This window comes from Urocampus carinirostris, chromosome 7 (assembly GCF_059441175.1).
Source record: "Urocampus carinirostris isolate Australia breed hairy pipefish chromosome 7, RoL_Ucar_1.0, whole genome shotgun sequence".
Lineage (NCBI taxonomy): Eukaryota > Metazoa > Chordata > Actinopteri > Syngnathiformes > Syngnathidae > Urocampus > Urocampus carinirostris.
This window is the reverse complement of record NC_142355.1, coordinates 40019634-40035551: the sequence shown is the minus strand read 5'-3', so window position 1 is coordinate 40035551 and position 15918 is coordinate 40019634. Positions and strand designations below refer to the sequence as shown.

Genomic DNA, 15918 nt, shown 5'->3' with positions numbered 1-15918 from the left:
TCCATATGCAAGATGATTTTTACATAGTACAGTGGTACCTCTTCAGATGAGCTTAATAGGTCGTGCTCGTTGCCCGAATTTCTCATGTAACGAGCGCATTTTGTCTTAATGAAATAATTGATAACTGACTGGTCAGTTTTCGTCCTCCCAAAAGTATACAAGTGAACCCTAAATTAAAAAAACCCATGAAAATAGTTAACACAATTCATGGATCCCTTAACTGCCATGGTTTTTAAGGCACAATTCTAACAATTCAAACTACACAGCATTATCTCCAGACAGAAGAGCAGTTTCAGCGACAGACTGCTGTCACTGTCTTGTACTACGGACAGACTGAAGAGATCTTTTCTTCCTCATGCCATGAGGCTCTTTAACTCTACCCGGCAGAGTAAAAGCCCACATTAAACCACACCACCTACATTGCATATTACCGAATCTTATTGCAATATGTATTCTGTGTAGCACTATTTAGTTATTCTATATAACACGCTACAGTGGGCATTTGCACGTCACACTGGGTATTTGTATATTGTATTCTTTTTGCTTTATTATTGTATTGTTCTCAGCTCAGGGATGCTGCTGGAAATGTGAATTTCTCTTCGGGGATGAATAAAGTATCTATCTATCTATCTATTCCTGTTGTGTGTCTAGGGCAAGTACAGCCTGGAAGTGCACATCACTCACCAGGCCGATTCATATCGTAATTAAACATTAGAAAATACAAAAAATACAGCAATAAGATGATTATGATGTTAACAAAATGTGAGTTTATTATTCGTGCCCTAACAAATGTGTGTGAGTCACGCGGAGAAGAAAGAGGGGGCCGGTTGCAAGGAGAACTCTGAGATCATCTGCATACCTGTCAACTTTCCCCATATATTATCCATCCATCCATTATCTGCACCGCTTATCCTTAGTAGGGTCGCGGGTACATTTTGTGAATTTTTTTATAATTTCACATTAAGATTTTTATTTGGGATTAAAAGAACAATTTATCTATTTATACAGTTCACAGATTCATTAACTTTCAGGGTGGTCGGGGCACCACTTCCTGGTGTCTGGGACAAGTATAGCCTGGCGGCGGCCATCTCTGCAGGCCTTTTTATTGGGTAGGGGTTTGCTCCCCACATGAAATGCATAGCACTGATTTCCATAGTTAGTAGTAGCCTCCTGAGATTTATCATCTTTGTGTTGAGTGTAATCCTTCTTTTCAGATATTGGACCTTGGCAATGACGGGCAGCGGTGTGTGACAATACTGAGGCTAAATTACTGAAGGAAAACTATTTTCTTATAAGTAGCTTAAAAAATAGATATTTTACGCTCGAGTGCTATGTCGAATCTTTTTGCATTTAATGTTTTACAACGTTGATAACAATGACAATAAAGACCATCCTAATTCTAAAAGTGAGGGTACATAGCGGTAAAAATATACATTTTTTTGTAGTATTATTAAATGTATTAACATTATCACTAAAATTATTTAATATCAAATGTATCATTGCTAGGATTGTTTTATGATTAGTAATGACCTACTGTAATTTATTAAGTTAGCATCTCAAATAAAAGGTAAATGGCAAATGTCTACCTTGCAAATATTGCTAATGCTAATATAATATACAATGGTGTGTTTTCTTAGAAATCTCTTATTACATTCATCCATCCACTGCTTATCCTCAGTAGGGTTGCGGGGTTGCTGGAGCCCATCCCAGCCATCTTCGGGCAGTGGGCAGGGCACACCCTGAACCAGTTGCCAGGCAGTCGGAGGGCAGACAGAGACAGACAACCACTCGTTCATTCACACCTAGGGACAATTTGGACCGGCCAATTAACGTAATGTTTTTGGAATGTGGGAGGAAACTGGCGTGCGCGGAGGAAACCCACGCAGCCACGGGGAGAACATGCAAATTCCACACAGGGAGGCTGCGGTAGCTGGACCTGAACCCTGAACCTCTGCACCATTGGGCCGCGCGCTAACCACTGTGCCGCTTATCTCTTATAACATAATTATAAAGGATAATCACAGCATGCTTTCTTTTGGTTCAATCGAGCAAGATTCAAGAACCAGAACCGCCACCTGTGCCTTCTGACAAAATTCAGCTACTGCTGTTCCTTAGATTGAGGCGGCTCACCATCTTCGTCTGTTTTCTTGTCAGACATAACAGGAGACTCGCTTATTAGCTTCGTTCCAGGGTGTTTTCTTTAAAGGTGTTTCATGGGATTACTATCGGTATTTCATAAACCAGGCCCTAGACAACATCTTGCATTTAACTTTAATGTTTGTTTTTTGCTCAACAAATGTAAAATAATTAAAACACCTTCATGACGAAAAACTCATTGCGCTTGAGCCAGTGCAGCCATAACTGTTTCCGTTTGTAAACAAAAATATGCCCTGAGTGCGCGGCTGCTGGATCCAAGGTTGTGTGAGACAATAATGTCAGAGGACACTGCAACTCGTGATATGCATAAAATAAGTAACTAAAATAACGCTGTTATGCACCTTGTAGTAATGACAGCAGTGTTACATAATGCTATTAATTATGCGTTACACTATTCGTTATCCAGAAAAGTAATTGTGTTCCTTTGTAACGCGTTAGTCCCAAGAATGCTGGTAGTAGATGACAACTTCATCGTAGATTGCTAGTATTCTCCCAGTATTCTACATAGTCTGTCCTGCTGTGGGTAAATGGGTACCGCGTAGTGTTTTGCGTGGATTATTAGCTTCATTTTAAAAAGAAGCCAGGCGCCACCCCCAAAGCAACTGTAGCTGTATTTTTTTTTCTTTTATCTTTCTCCTTTTCTCTTTCTCTCTTTCTGTCTCTTTCTCTGTCTCTTTTTTTCTTCTTCTTTCTCTCTCTCTCCCTCTCTCTCTCTTTCCAGCTCTTTTTTTTCTTCTCTTTTTAGTTTACTTGTCCTGCCCTGTTTTTTTTTTGTGACCCCAAATTAAAATGATTGTCAAAACCCTTTTTAAATTAATGTACACACAGAGCATTTTTACAGCACAATTCCTTCTTTTTTTGTCTAGTTGCCTGTTGTAGTTTGCATGTGCAAACTGAACCAGCTGATGCTGGCGGTCACGAGCAATCTCTAGTCGTAGCCTCTAGGACTGCTTGTGAACCGGATTTCCTTCGATTAGCATGCAAGAAAAAAAATGTGTATACTGTATGCCTATGTTAAGAGGTGCTCTTATAAATAGGCACCACTGTATTTTATTCTATTTTGATTGTTATAGAACCCTAAAAGGTTTTAACTGTGAAAATTCACTTTTTCCTCCACTACAAAGGGTGTCCTGTTTGCATACAGCATTGGTACAATTATCAAGACCACAATGAACATGTACATGTCTATGCAGCGGCCCATGACCAAGACATCCGTCAAAGCGCTTTGTAGACTGGTGGAATTGTTAAAGGTATCTGTTATGACCCAGCTTTACGGAAGTATTCAGTTGTCCTAATGTTGTGGACTGTGACCTTTCCCCGCAGGCTGTGGAACACACCTTTCACAGACGGTCCATGGTTGTAGCTGACTCTGTTTCTCACATCACTCAGCAGCTGCAGTCCCAGGCCCTTAACGCTATCTGCGTTGCCAAGGTTATAAAAACAGGATATTGATTTTTTTATTTTTATTTCAGTTGAAAAACAAATCCAAATTTCTAAACCATTCATTTAATTATTCAATAAGTGAGTATTCTTCTGTGATTAATGAGTAATCTTATATCTCTTTTTGTTTCTTCGTAGAAAAGGGTGATCTCTGACAAAAAGTACAGTGAACTGCGTCTGGATGTGCTATCGTCTTTGGTGCTAGCTGAAAACGTCCTCAGTGGACCTAGCACGAAAGAGAGACGCCTTGTGGTGTCTTTGGCTCTCTGTGTTGGCACTCAGCTGGTAATTTTGTCCGCCCTGCTGTTTAAAATTCAAGAGCATTGATTGAACATTTAAAATGCAGCGCTGCAACTTGCGGCGCAAGTATAAGCCCTGTCGTGAATTTGTCTCCGATCGTCCCGGGCTGACGTAAAATCGCCCAGCTGTATGACTCTTAGCGGTGGATCACTCGGCTCGTAAGGATAAGCGGTGCAGATGATGAAATGAGATTATTTAGTTATTTATTTATTTATTTATTTTTTTTTGAAGGGGCGTCGCTACTTCGCAGATTTTCACTTTTTGCGGGTGGTTTTGGTCCCCATTAACCGCGATAACCGAGGTCCCATTGTAGTCAACTTGTGACAAACGATTTAAACGATTACTCACTCATCAAATGGGATGATTATTTTTTTCTTTTAAATTTAGCATGAATTTTATTTGAATTTGGGGCAAATTATAATTACTACAAGAACATGTTCAAAATGAAAAATTAACATTTTAATGATTATACTGCTGATTTGTACAAAATGTTTTTTTAATGCCCTATCTTAAACCAATTAGGCATAGTGCTAGGTCAATATAGACATAAATCCATAAATAAACCTCTGTCCATTTTTAAGGACAGGTAAATAAATAATACAATTATAATCAAGTAAACATTATTACCCCTGTAAACCACTAATGGTCTTATTAACAACAGTAGAACAGAAAAGATAACAAATAATATTATTGCATTTTCTGAAGTACATTAAGTGTTTAACTCCAAAATCTGTAACTAAAGGACTTAACGATTCTCGACTGTTTGATATCAAACGGTTTTAACATCTGACTTTTTTAACATTTTTAAAACTGCCGTTCTTCTGACTGCATGCGTTTAAACTCATACGTTTGTCAGGCACAGTCTAGTTTAGCTCTCAAGCTCGCTTTTATAGCAAACAATACGAATAAAAAAACAATAGATTATAAAAACCGCATTGAATTGAATGTTACTTGAATCTTACCGAGGCGAGTTAGACTTTAAATGTCAACGAGCTTTTTCTTTAAATGTTCATGCTTTACCGAAGTGCTGCCATGAATCTATGTATTCACCTTATCCGGGCTCCCAAACATTCAACTTGATGTTGACGCCGTTATTTCTCTGTTTCCGCTCCAGACAGAGACGCGATTGAGCATGAGCGATTCTCATAAGAGATTATAATGTTGTAAAATGCCCCACTGTGTTGGAAAAACTGGCGACAAATGGACGACAATAGAATTTATTGTCAACTAATTCTATTATTGATTTCTGTCGTCAACTAACCTGGAAACATGTTGGTGTTTTTAAATGCCTTCAGAAAACCTTCCGAGATGAGGAGTTGCTTCCCCTGCAACTTCTGTTGAAAAAGCTGGACCTGATAAGTGAACTGAATGCGAGGTGGGCTGATTTAAGGATTTGCTTGATAACTTGGATGAGGCTCACATCTCTCCTTCCTTATCATCGGTTTTGCATAACTTTGCAGGGTCAAGCTTCAGTGCGACTGCAGCTTCCTTTATTGGCACCGGGCAGTATTCCCTATTTACTTGGATGATGTTTATGAAAATGCAGTTGATGCAGCAAGGATGCACGTAAGAATCACAAACAAATATGTGTCAGTTTCAATTTAAGAGAATCCTGATTTAATAATACCAGAAAATAAACACAAACATTGATTGAGAAAATGTTTCCTCGCAAGTTGTCCTCTATATCACCATGTGTTTGTGGATTCAAAATTAAGCATTTTATCACTTGCTGTTGAATGAAAACAACAATAACGTCCCTGACGACATAAGCTGTGTGCAAACACGTCCCAGAGTATCTTTCTAGATTTTCTCACGTGATGTCCTCAAGCTGACCTCTTAGAGCTTTCAAGAAACCTCTATTTGTTTTTTAAAAGCTTTTCATTGATGGCACCTGATTTGCTAGATTTTGAGTGAATTCAAAATAGTCTTATTAGATTTTAAAAATTCCTGCTGAAATGTTGATTAAGAAAGCACTGGAAATCATACACAGGACTCATTGAAAACCTTTGAAGATATGTCAAATTAATTAAAGATGGTAAGAGTATTTTTAGTAAAGTACTAAGAGGTACGGAAAAGTCCTGAAAAGTACTAAAAATACTTTGGAAAGCACTCAAGTACTAAAAACTACTGAAATACACTGGAAAGCCTGGAAAATACTCATTAAAAAGTATAAAACTGAGTTATAAGTGTGTGCTCAATTTTCAGTGGTTGGTTCCAAACACACGTACGAGTTGTGACCGTCTGTGGCGTCAAACTATGGGACGCTAAACCCAAACCACTGACCGTATGCAATGGATTGAGTCTGTCTAAATGCTTGAGAGAAAAAAAAGATTAGTTAAAAAGTATGAAGTAGTGAAAAATAACTGTAAAGAATACCTCATGTAGCCGACGCTTTAGTTTGATGCTTTTGCTATGGCGATCTTTCAGTCTGAAGACACTTTCCAAAAACAAAGAAAATGTATGATCATTTAGGTTTATTTGTGAGAAAAGCATTTGCCATATTCTTATTTGAGTGTCACTTTTATGTTTTGGTTGTGATCTATTGTTTTTGTCTGCTGTCTTGATTGTTTGGTACAGTATATGTTTAGTGCCCTGAGGGACTCTGTGCCTTCAATGTTGCAAGCCAAGCACCTAGAGTCATGTGAGCAACTTTTGGAGAGCTACGACAAAGAGATCATGGACGTTTTCAATGCAGTGAGTAGACCGCAATAGAAAGGAGCGTTCCTTTCACAGTTTGCTTGAATGACAGACACAGAATCATAATCTTAGTTTGATTTGTGTCGGTTTTGAATGATAGCACCTGCTTGATAAACTCTGCAAGGAGATAGAAAAGGACTTGCGTCTCTCTGTTCACACACACCTAAAGCTGGACGACAGAAACCCATTCAAAGTTGGCATGAAGGACTTGGCCCACTTCTTCTACCTCAAACCCATCAGATTCTTCAACCGCTTCATCAATATTAAAGGTGCTGCAAAAGTCCAGATTTTCCATCTTACTTCCAACAAACTATTATATTCTCTAACTGTCTTGCCATGGAAGATGTCGTCATAAAGGTTAAGCTAAGTTTATTTGCTTCCAATGATCAATCCAGTAATCCCTTGTTTACCGCGGGGATTGCCTTCCAAGTCCAGCGATAGTCGAAACCTGCGAATCAGAGAGCTGCCGGCTAGTTGCTTGCATGTATCAAGGATCTTCTAAGTGAGCTAGGTCTCTGTGATGATTAAAATACAAGAGTCACAAATGTTGCGGTTTCCCTTGAGTTGTACCAGGTAATCCGTTTTAAGCGTGAAGGTGTTGGTGAGATACAGGCTTGGCAGGGGTAGCTTGTTATGTAGACGTAGGTTGGACCTGCGCCAACTAATTTTGCTTTCTCTCTACCCGTACCCAATGACGGTCCACTGCGTATCCGCTGGTGATATGCATTTTTTGTGCTCTCTTGACTTTGACCCAAAGAGCCATAATAGCAAATTTAGATGTATTTATTTTTATTTTATTTGAGAGAGCCATACCATATATTTTACAACAAATTTTAGTGAAACCGACAAACTGGCTTTCCAGACAGATTCTAATTTTTTTAATGCTTAGCTGGTGTTTCTGGCTGTTTACAGTTGTTCTGTGGGTTTTAATTCAAAGTATATTTAACAGTGAACAATGGTGTATAATGAGCTTCCATATAAAGGATTCCTTAACGAGGTACAGCCAAAACAGGGTCTGTTGGTGTGGCATCTTGACTGTGAACCGTAGTAGGGAGTATGCTCTTGAACCATTTTTACCAACAGCGCCTTGTCAGCTATGCGCTACTCGACTCTTATCTTGGCTCAACAGAATTGGAACGCTATAGATTTAATTTCCCTCTGCACTAGCCTATCACAGTTGCAAACAGTCATACACACCCAACACACACTTATACGCACACAAACACCCAGCCCTCAGTGATCTGCCCCCTTGATGGCATTTGCTGTGTGTTGTCTGCTGCAAAACACAAAGCAAAATAAAAACAAATGTAAAACTCATGCCAATGTGCTTGCAGCCCACGTGACCCATTATCTGGATAAAACCTTCTACAACCTGACAACAGTGGCGCTTCACGACTGGGCCACCTACAGTGAGATGAGGAATCTCGCCACTCAACGTTACGGCCTGAACATGACAGAAGCACACCTGCCAAGCCAGACTCTGGAGCAGGTCAAGTCACATTTTTTTATACAGCCCTTTATCAAAAAGAGTCGTACAGGGCTGTAAACCATCGTTATAACATTCCCCATATCTGAAACCCTTCTGTCACTTTCTCAACATGTCGTTCTGGTGATAATACATGGTATATCGATGACTAGTCAATTGTAAAGAAGGTCACACTAAAACAAAAATCACCTGTTTAGCATGAACTTGGATCAGGGGTAGGCAAATTTGGAATAACGGGCGGCATTGGGTTACAATTTTGACAGAGGGGCCGGAGACACAATGAAGAAAATGATGGGTTAATTCTGGAGTCACAAAACTACGGCCCGCCAACAGATTTATTCTGGCCTGCAAGATGATGCTGAGAGAAGCATTGAGAAAAAAAGTCTCCTCTAGTCAAACAATGACTCTATTGGTAGCTATAATTTAAGATATTTTACTGTAATTATTCTGTAATCATCAATTCTTGGAAATGTTTTTAAGTTTGGGTCAGTTTGCCCTTTGCCAGATTCTCTTGTCCTCCCTTAAGGAGGATTGTTTATACTAATTCGTCCGCCGAGACCTTCTCGAAATGTAAGCAACATTTCTCCCAACTGTAAGCAATTCTTTCTACATGTCAGCAAGTCCCCTGAACAAATGTATGCAAATCTATTCTACAAATGCAAGTTTCTATTCTACAACATGACCTGCAGTTTTTTATTATGTCCACTGGATATTGTCAAATGATGCAATAAAACACAACTTGTGCAGGTAAAGGCAAACAAGGAAAAAATGGTTTGGCTTATGTTATCTGTTTTTCTCACATATTGCCGAAATATTGCATGTGTGTGTCTTGCTGTTGGTCACCCCTCATGAGGGATTTGACCGAGGTAGATAGATAGAAAATCTTCTATCTGTCTGTCTGTCTGTCTGTCTATAAAAAAAAAATTAATACATCACTCAGCTACTTCTTTTTCTCCGGCCTCGCTCCTGTGCAATCTTTTTCCAATCAATGCAGCCCGCAACGCAAAAGGTTTGAAGATCCCTGGATTATTATTATTATTATTATTATTAATGAATTGATTTCATACAAACTCTGGAATCTGATACCTTGGCAAAGTTTTATTTGATATTGGTTAAACAAGAGAAAATTTCATCAAATTGGTTTTGCAGCTATCATAATTAAAGTACTGTATTTTCACGACTATAAGGGTTATAAGGCGCACCCTCAAAAATATTTTTTTAGGCGCAACAGTGGGAACATCAACCAAACACTCGGATAGTTCAGTCAAACTTATAAACCCCCTTAATATTCTGACAGCTCGCGAAGAAGCAAATTCGTGTCACGGACACGGTGTCAGTACGATGTCACCAATCACTCAAATGCGTCATTCCACATATCATTAATAAGGTTAAACTCCTGGGATTCAAGAAATGTCAACAATTTCTTAGTTTCTATTTTCTTTTTTGCTGGCAACTGTGTGAACAGCAAAGTAAGAATTTCATTGTCCAGGGAAATGTGGTTCTTTACAGTGCATATGACAATAAACTGCATAAATGGACGTTGCCTGTTGCTAGCTGTCTTTTTAGCCCCATCATTCCTGTTTGCAAATATAGACTAGTAAAAAAAGGTTTCTCCAGGCCTTGGAGCAACCAAATGTGTGAATCGCATCTTTTTCGGCCAATTGCAGGCTTGGTTTTGCGCCGCTTTAGCCTACGCGAGCCTGTAAATGCGAAAAATGGCCCGCTTCCTTTACCTCCCGAATAACTTTAACCAATAGTGACTGATCGGTTAAGAAATAAAACACCGGTATATATATTTCAGCATACACCTCGGGCTACTTCTCCTACGAGGAAAAATCTTGTCGGCGGCTGCTTGCCTTAATTGCGATACCTTGCGAATCAATATTGATCCATATATGAGGCGCACTGTATTGTAAGGCGCATGGTCAGCTTTTGAAAAAAATAAAGGCTTTTAGGTGCGCCTTATAGTTGTTAAAATACGGTAAAATAAGGTTTTTGTCCTTTGTTAAAAAATAAATTTGATCATATGCATTTAAAAAGGCAAACTAAATTCGGACTAGCTCATACGTTTATTTTATTTGTTTTTTTTTAGATGAAATTCAGTTAAAATCTTGATACATGAAATAAATACATCATTCAAATAAAGCAAGTATATTTTTAATGAGGCTGGGACCTCCATAAAGTGGGAATCAGGGCAAGAGTGGCACCAAAACCACGATTTATAATCCTTATCACATTAATAACATTAATTGCATAAGCCATTTTTCAGGACTTTTAAGAAAAACATGCAGGTATCAAGAGAAATGATCTAAGTGAGGATTTAGGCAGAAATGTTATTTGTTTTTTACCTCCTATATGATTGGTTGACCGACATGGGCACTTGTGCAGTTAGCGTAACTCCCTGTGAGAAGCTGATTCTGCCCACAAAGGTCAGTTCTGCACTTATGTTATCAGAGTGACAATATTTTACCATAAAATTTTGGTCATTTTCCTTTGGCAGACCAGATTAAGAAGGCTGTTGGAACATATGTTGCCTGCGGGCAAAGGTTTACCCACCCCTGAACTAGACGTATACTTCTGACAGGCCACACTTTTATGCAGGGCTTGGACGTATTGGAGATCATGAGGAACATCCATGTTTTTGTTTCACGCTACTTGTATAACCTCAACAACCAGGTGAGAATCACATTCGCCTTGTTATGTTTATCATTGAAAACTGCAAATACAGATTTAGTAATCTAGCAGTTCTTGTCTCTTAGATTTTCATTGAGAAAGCAAGTAACAACAAGCACTTGAACACCATCAACATCCGACATATTGCCAACTCCATCCGCACCCACGGCACAGGCATTATGAACACCACGGTGAGTGACTGAGCACACCAAACAAAAACTTGAACATTTCTTCTGTAGTGGTACCTTATAATACAAACACCTATAATCTCGAGAATTCCAGCATACAAGTTTTATTTGCAATAATAGTCTTGCTCGCTACACGAAGGAAAATCCAGTTCACGAGCAGTTCCAGAGGCTACCAATAGAGACCACTCACAGCCCATAGTATGGTTTTCGGAGGACAGGAGCAATTTGTTTTAATATTTTCACATCAGGAAAATTAGTTCGTTACAGATCAATTAGATCTATAAGCATGATCCTGGAATGAATTAAGTTCGTAAGAAAAGGTACCACTGAATTGGATGACAGTAAATCATTGGCTCCCCTTCAGGTGAACTTCACCTACCAGTTCCTGCGCAAGAAATTTTACATCTTCAGTCAGTTCATGTACGACGAACACATCAAATCCAGGCTCATTAAGGACATTCGCTTCTTCAGGGAGACAAAGGACCAATCCGACCAAAAGGTCTGACAAGCAAATTTAAAGGACACCATAGATTGCTGAGGATGGAATTGTCTTTCATTTAAGTCGCTGATGACTTTCTTGTAGTATCCTTTTGAGCGTGCTGAGAAGTTCAATCGTGGCATCAGAAAGCTGGGCATCACTCCTGATGGACAAAGCTACTTGGATCAGTTCAGACAGCTCATTACTCAAATTGGTAAAATATACCCTCCGATATTAAACTTGGTGCCTTGCAAAAGTATTGATGTTTATGTCTGTAGATCATCTAATGTTAACTTGTGCCTCTGGTTGCTTCTCTGGTTTGTTTGTTTGGGCTTAAAGTTGAATTCAGGGGTTTTAACCAAAGATCCATAAAAGCAAACCACCAAACCCCCTCTCCATAAAACATTTTATTTCACTGTGTTGACTTGATCAAATCTAATAAATAATAATAATGCCAGAGCCTGTGTCCCACATAAATATACCACTTAAAATTTACTTGAGAGTGTTGAGGCTCATTTTGACCTTCATTGTTTTCAAAACCAGGTGCAGGCAAAGTTCTTCTGTAAAAAGGTCACAAAATACTGCATATGCTAAAGATGTCATCGTATTTCCCTTCAACACAGGCCGCAACGAGCAAGAGAGAACAAGGAGTTCTGTGTGCAGAAATTTGCTTACCCAATCAAATTTATTTGATGGGTTTAAAGCCAGATTTAGTCATGAAAATAGCTAATTTATGGCTCACAAGCCATAGGTTACCGACCCCTGGTTTAGAGGGACGGCCAGGTTTTATGTTTTTTTCTATCTTGTTATTATGCTCTAGCAGTGTTCCGGGAGATGTGTAAATGTTGTGATATCGTCTTGTATCCCATTCCTGCTTTGAACCTTTTTACAACTTTATCTTAGACCTGCCTGGCATGTTCTCTGGTCTTCTTAATGCCGTCTGTTCTGTAGTTTCTGCTTTCACGGACCACTGAGCCCATCGCAGAGCATGCAGGTGCATTTAAACTGAGACTAAATGCACTCTGTTAGTCATTTAGGTTGACATACAAGTCTTTAAGGAACTTATGGAGTCAGTTGGCTGAGCTTAAAGAACAGGGGGTCAATAATGTTGCCACACCTACTTTTCAGTTCTGTTGTTGTAAATCTAATATAAAATGTCGAAATAATTTGGTTCCACTTCATGATTCTGTCACATTTTGTCATTCTTAAAAACATATATCAGGTTTTTAGCTATTAGTTTGAATCCTGAAATGTTTCTCTTTCTCGTTTTTTTTTTCTCTTTCATTTTTCCTTCCTATCTCTCTTCCTCTCGTTCTCCTTTTCTCTCTTTCTTTCTCTTCTATTTTTTATCTCTTTCCCCACATTCCATCTCTTTTGTTTACACTCTTTTTTTCTCAGTGCATGCGCGCACATATGTTTATACATACAATACTTAATCTGGTTGCTGCATATTATGTAGTACAAGATAAGTTGTTATTTTAGAAATCCAAAACATATAATTAGTTTGATGATTTTCGATTATTTCCTGATGTTTGTGCAACCTTAACCATCACTATCGTTTTAATTGTATTGACCTTATAGTCACGAAACTATTTTGAAAGTGCGCCTGACTGTGGCCTACTTGAATAGTTGAGGGCTACATAATTTTTTTTAAAAAGTCAGTTTTAAAGAAAAAACAAAATTGGATGTTTTCATGATATTCAATTCGTCTCAAACATTAAATTGTGAGTAAAATTCTGTCCAGTGACTAAACTTGGATTTCCTCATTTTGCAGGTAATGCAATGGGTTATGTCCGCATGATCCGCTCTGGAGGACTCCACTGCTGCAGTAGTGCCATTAGGTAAACTGTAATAACCAGGTTTAGATGTTATTGCTGAAGTCCAGTCATAATTTCAATTAGTAATAACTTCATTTAAAAGTATTTCAGAAGACCTCCTTCCCCATTTCTAGGTACTGTCCATGTTCATATCCCCTTTTTGCTTGTTTGGCTTTTGGTGAAATTGTCCATCTTCTGACTTTTTTATTTAAACCGGGGGTCTGCAACCAGCGGCCTTCGAGCCTCACGTGACTCTTTGGCAATCTATGGCGCTTTTTAAAAAATGTTTCATAATGGAAAATGATATGGTCTCTGTGGACAAACGTGACACAAACATTCTCAGTGGCTTGCTAAACTATTTGGCCCCCTTGAACTTTGTGACCTTTTGCCACATTTCAGACTTCAAACATCAAAATATAAAACTGTAATTTCTTGTGAAGAATCAACAATAAGTGGGACACAATCATGAAGTGGAACACACATAATTAGATATTTTGAACTTTTTTTTTACAAATAGAAAATGAAAAAGTGGGTGTGCAAAATTATTCAGCCCCATTAAGTTAATACTTTGCAGCGCCACCTTTTTATGCGATTACAGCTGCAAGTCGTTTGTGGTATGTCTTTATCAGTTTTGCACATCAAGAAACTGATATTTTTGCCCATTCCTCCTTGCAAAACAGCTCTTGTTCAGTGAGGTTGGATGGAAAGCATTTGTGAACAGCAGTTTTCAGTTCTTTCCACAGATTCTCAATTGGATTGAGGTCTGGACTTTGACTTGTCATTCTAACACCTTGCATTGTTTTTTGGTGAACCATTCCATTATAGCTTTTGCTTTATGTTTTGGATCATTGTCTTGTTGGAAGACAAATCTCCGTCCCAGTATTAGGTCTTTTTCTGACTCCATCAGGTTTTTCTTCCAGAATGGTCCTATATTTGGCTACATCCATCTTCCCATCAATTTTAACCATCTTCCCTGTCCCTGCTGAGGTAAAGTAGGCCCAAACCATGATGCTGCCACCACCATGTTTGACTGGGGGATGGTGTGTTGAGGGTGATGAGCTGTGCTGCTTTTACGCCAAACATCTTGCATTATTGGCAAAAAGTTCAATTTTGGTCTCGTATGACCAGAGCACCTTCTTCCACATGTTTGGTGTGTCTCCCAGGAGGCTTGTAGCAAACTAAAAGACACTTTTTATGCATATCTTTAAGAAATGGCTTCCTTCTTGCAACTTGCAAAGGCCAGATTTGTGCAGTATACGACTGATTGTTGTCCTATGGGCAGATTCTCCCACCTCAGCTGTAGACCTCTGCAGTTCAAATAGAGTGATCATGGGCTTCTTGGTTGCATCTCTGATCAGTTTTCTCCTTGTATGAGCTGAAAGATTAGGGGCATGGCCCGATCTTGGTAGATTTGCAGTGGTCTTATACTCCTTCCATTTCAATATTATTGCTTACACAGTGCTCCTCGGGATTGTTAAAGCTTGAGAAATCATTTTGTTTCACCTCAACATTATCTTGGACCTGCCTCGTGTGTTCCTCGTTCTTCATGATTCTCTCTGCGCTTTAAACAGACCTCTGAGACTATCACAGTGCAGGTGCACTATACAGAGACTTGATTATACAGAGGTGTATTCCATTTATCATCGTTAGATCAACATTGAATCATTCAGAGATCCTCACTGATCTTCTTGACAGTTTGCTGCACTGAGAGTAAAGGGTCTGAATGATTTTGCACACCCACATTTTCGTATTTTATTTGTTAAAAGTGTGTCCCACTTATTGTTGATGCTTCACAAGAAATTAGTTTTATATCTTTGTTTGAAGTGAAATGTGGCAAAAGGTCACAAAGTTCAAGGGGGCCAAATAGTTTTGCAAGCCACTGTAATATATATATCTCATTATCTCTCATCTCATTAGCTGCTCCGCTTATCCTCAGTAGGGTCGCGGGGGTGCTGGAGCCCATCCCAGCAATCATCGGGCGGTGGGCAGGGGACACCCTGAACTGGTTGCCAGCCACTCGCAGGGCACACAGGGACAGACAACTTGCTCGCCCATTCACACCTAGGGACAATTTGGACCGGCCAATCCACCTGAAATGCATGTCTTGGAATGTGGGAGGAAACCGGAGTGCCCGGAGGAAACCCACGCAAGCACAGGGAGAACATACAAACTCCGCACATGAAGTCCGGTAGTTGGATTTGAACCCACACAAGAGGTTCCCAAGACCTTAGAACTGTGCCGCTAACCACTGCGCCACCGTGCTGCCCTAATATATATATATATATATATATATATATATATATATATATATATATATATATACACCCCAGTGCCTACCTTATTGGGCTTATATAAAGATTTTAATTCTTTGCATCTCTAATCATATGTTGGGGCTTTCAAGGTTTTGGTTTGCCAACTCGTGTTCCAAACCAAACTGTCCCGCTGCTTCCAGGTTGTTTGTTTTTTAAGTTGCCTTAATCACTTTGAAGTCAGAAGTATGCGACTGACGTTTTCTTTTTTCTTTAGGCATGGTGTATTGCAAAAATAATTTAACAAATAAAAATACTCAAATTTAGCACACTTCGACCATAAATATTTTTTTTTGTTCCTGTATATTGACAGCTTCATTTTGCAAATTACTGGTTTCTTAGCACCTTCCCGGGCCCACTGGGCCCTATGGGT

At 39.1% G+C, this 15918-nt stretch overlaps 1 protein-coding gene across 2 annotated transcripts in view; it reads left to right on the top strand.

The window, feature by feature from the left end:
* washc4 (WASH complex subunit 4) overlaps positions 1–15918 on the top strand; it is a 34908-nt gene that overhangs the window by 9643 nt on the left and 9347 nt on the right. For both annotated transcript variants that reach the window (XM_088340947.1, XM_088340948.1), the window contains exons 15-27: positions 3282–3407; positions 3481–3588; positions 3736–3882; positions 5193–5272; positions 5358–5463; positions 6475–6591; positions 6695–6863; positions 7929–8083; positions 10682–10756; positions 10840–10944; positions 11306–11440; positions 11525–11633; positions 13194–13260. In XM_088340947.1, the coding sequence (XP_088197073.1) occupies positions 3282–3407; positions 3481–3588; positions 3736–3882; positions 5193–5272; positions 5358–5463; positions 6475–6591; positions 6695–6863; positions 7929–8083; positions 10682–10756; positions 10840–10944; positions 11306–11440; positions 11525–11633; positions 13194–13260 (1499 nt within the window). The remainder of the gene's footprint in view (positions 1–3281; positions 3408–3480; positions 3589–3735; positions 3883–5192; positions 5273–5357; positions 5464–6474; positions 6592–6694; positions 6864–7928; positions 8084–10681; positions 10757–10839; positions 10945–11305; positions 11441–11524; positions 11634–13193; positions 13261–15918) is intronic.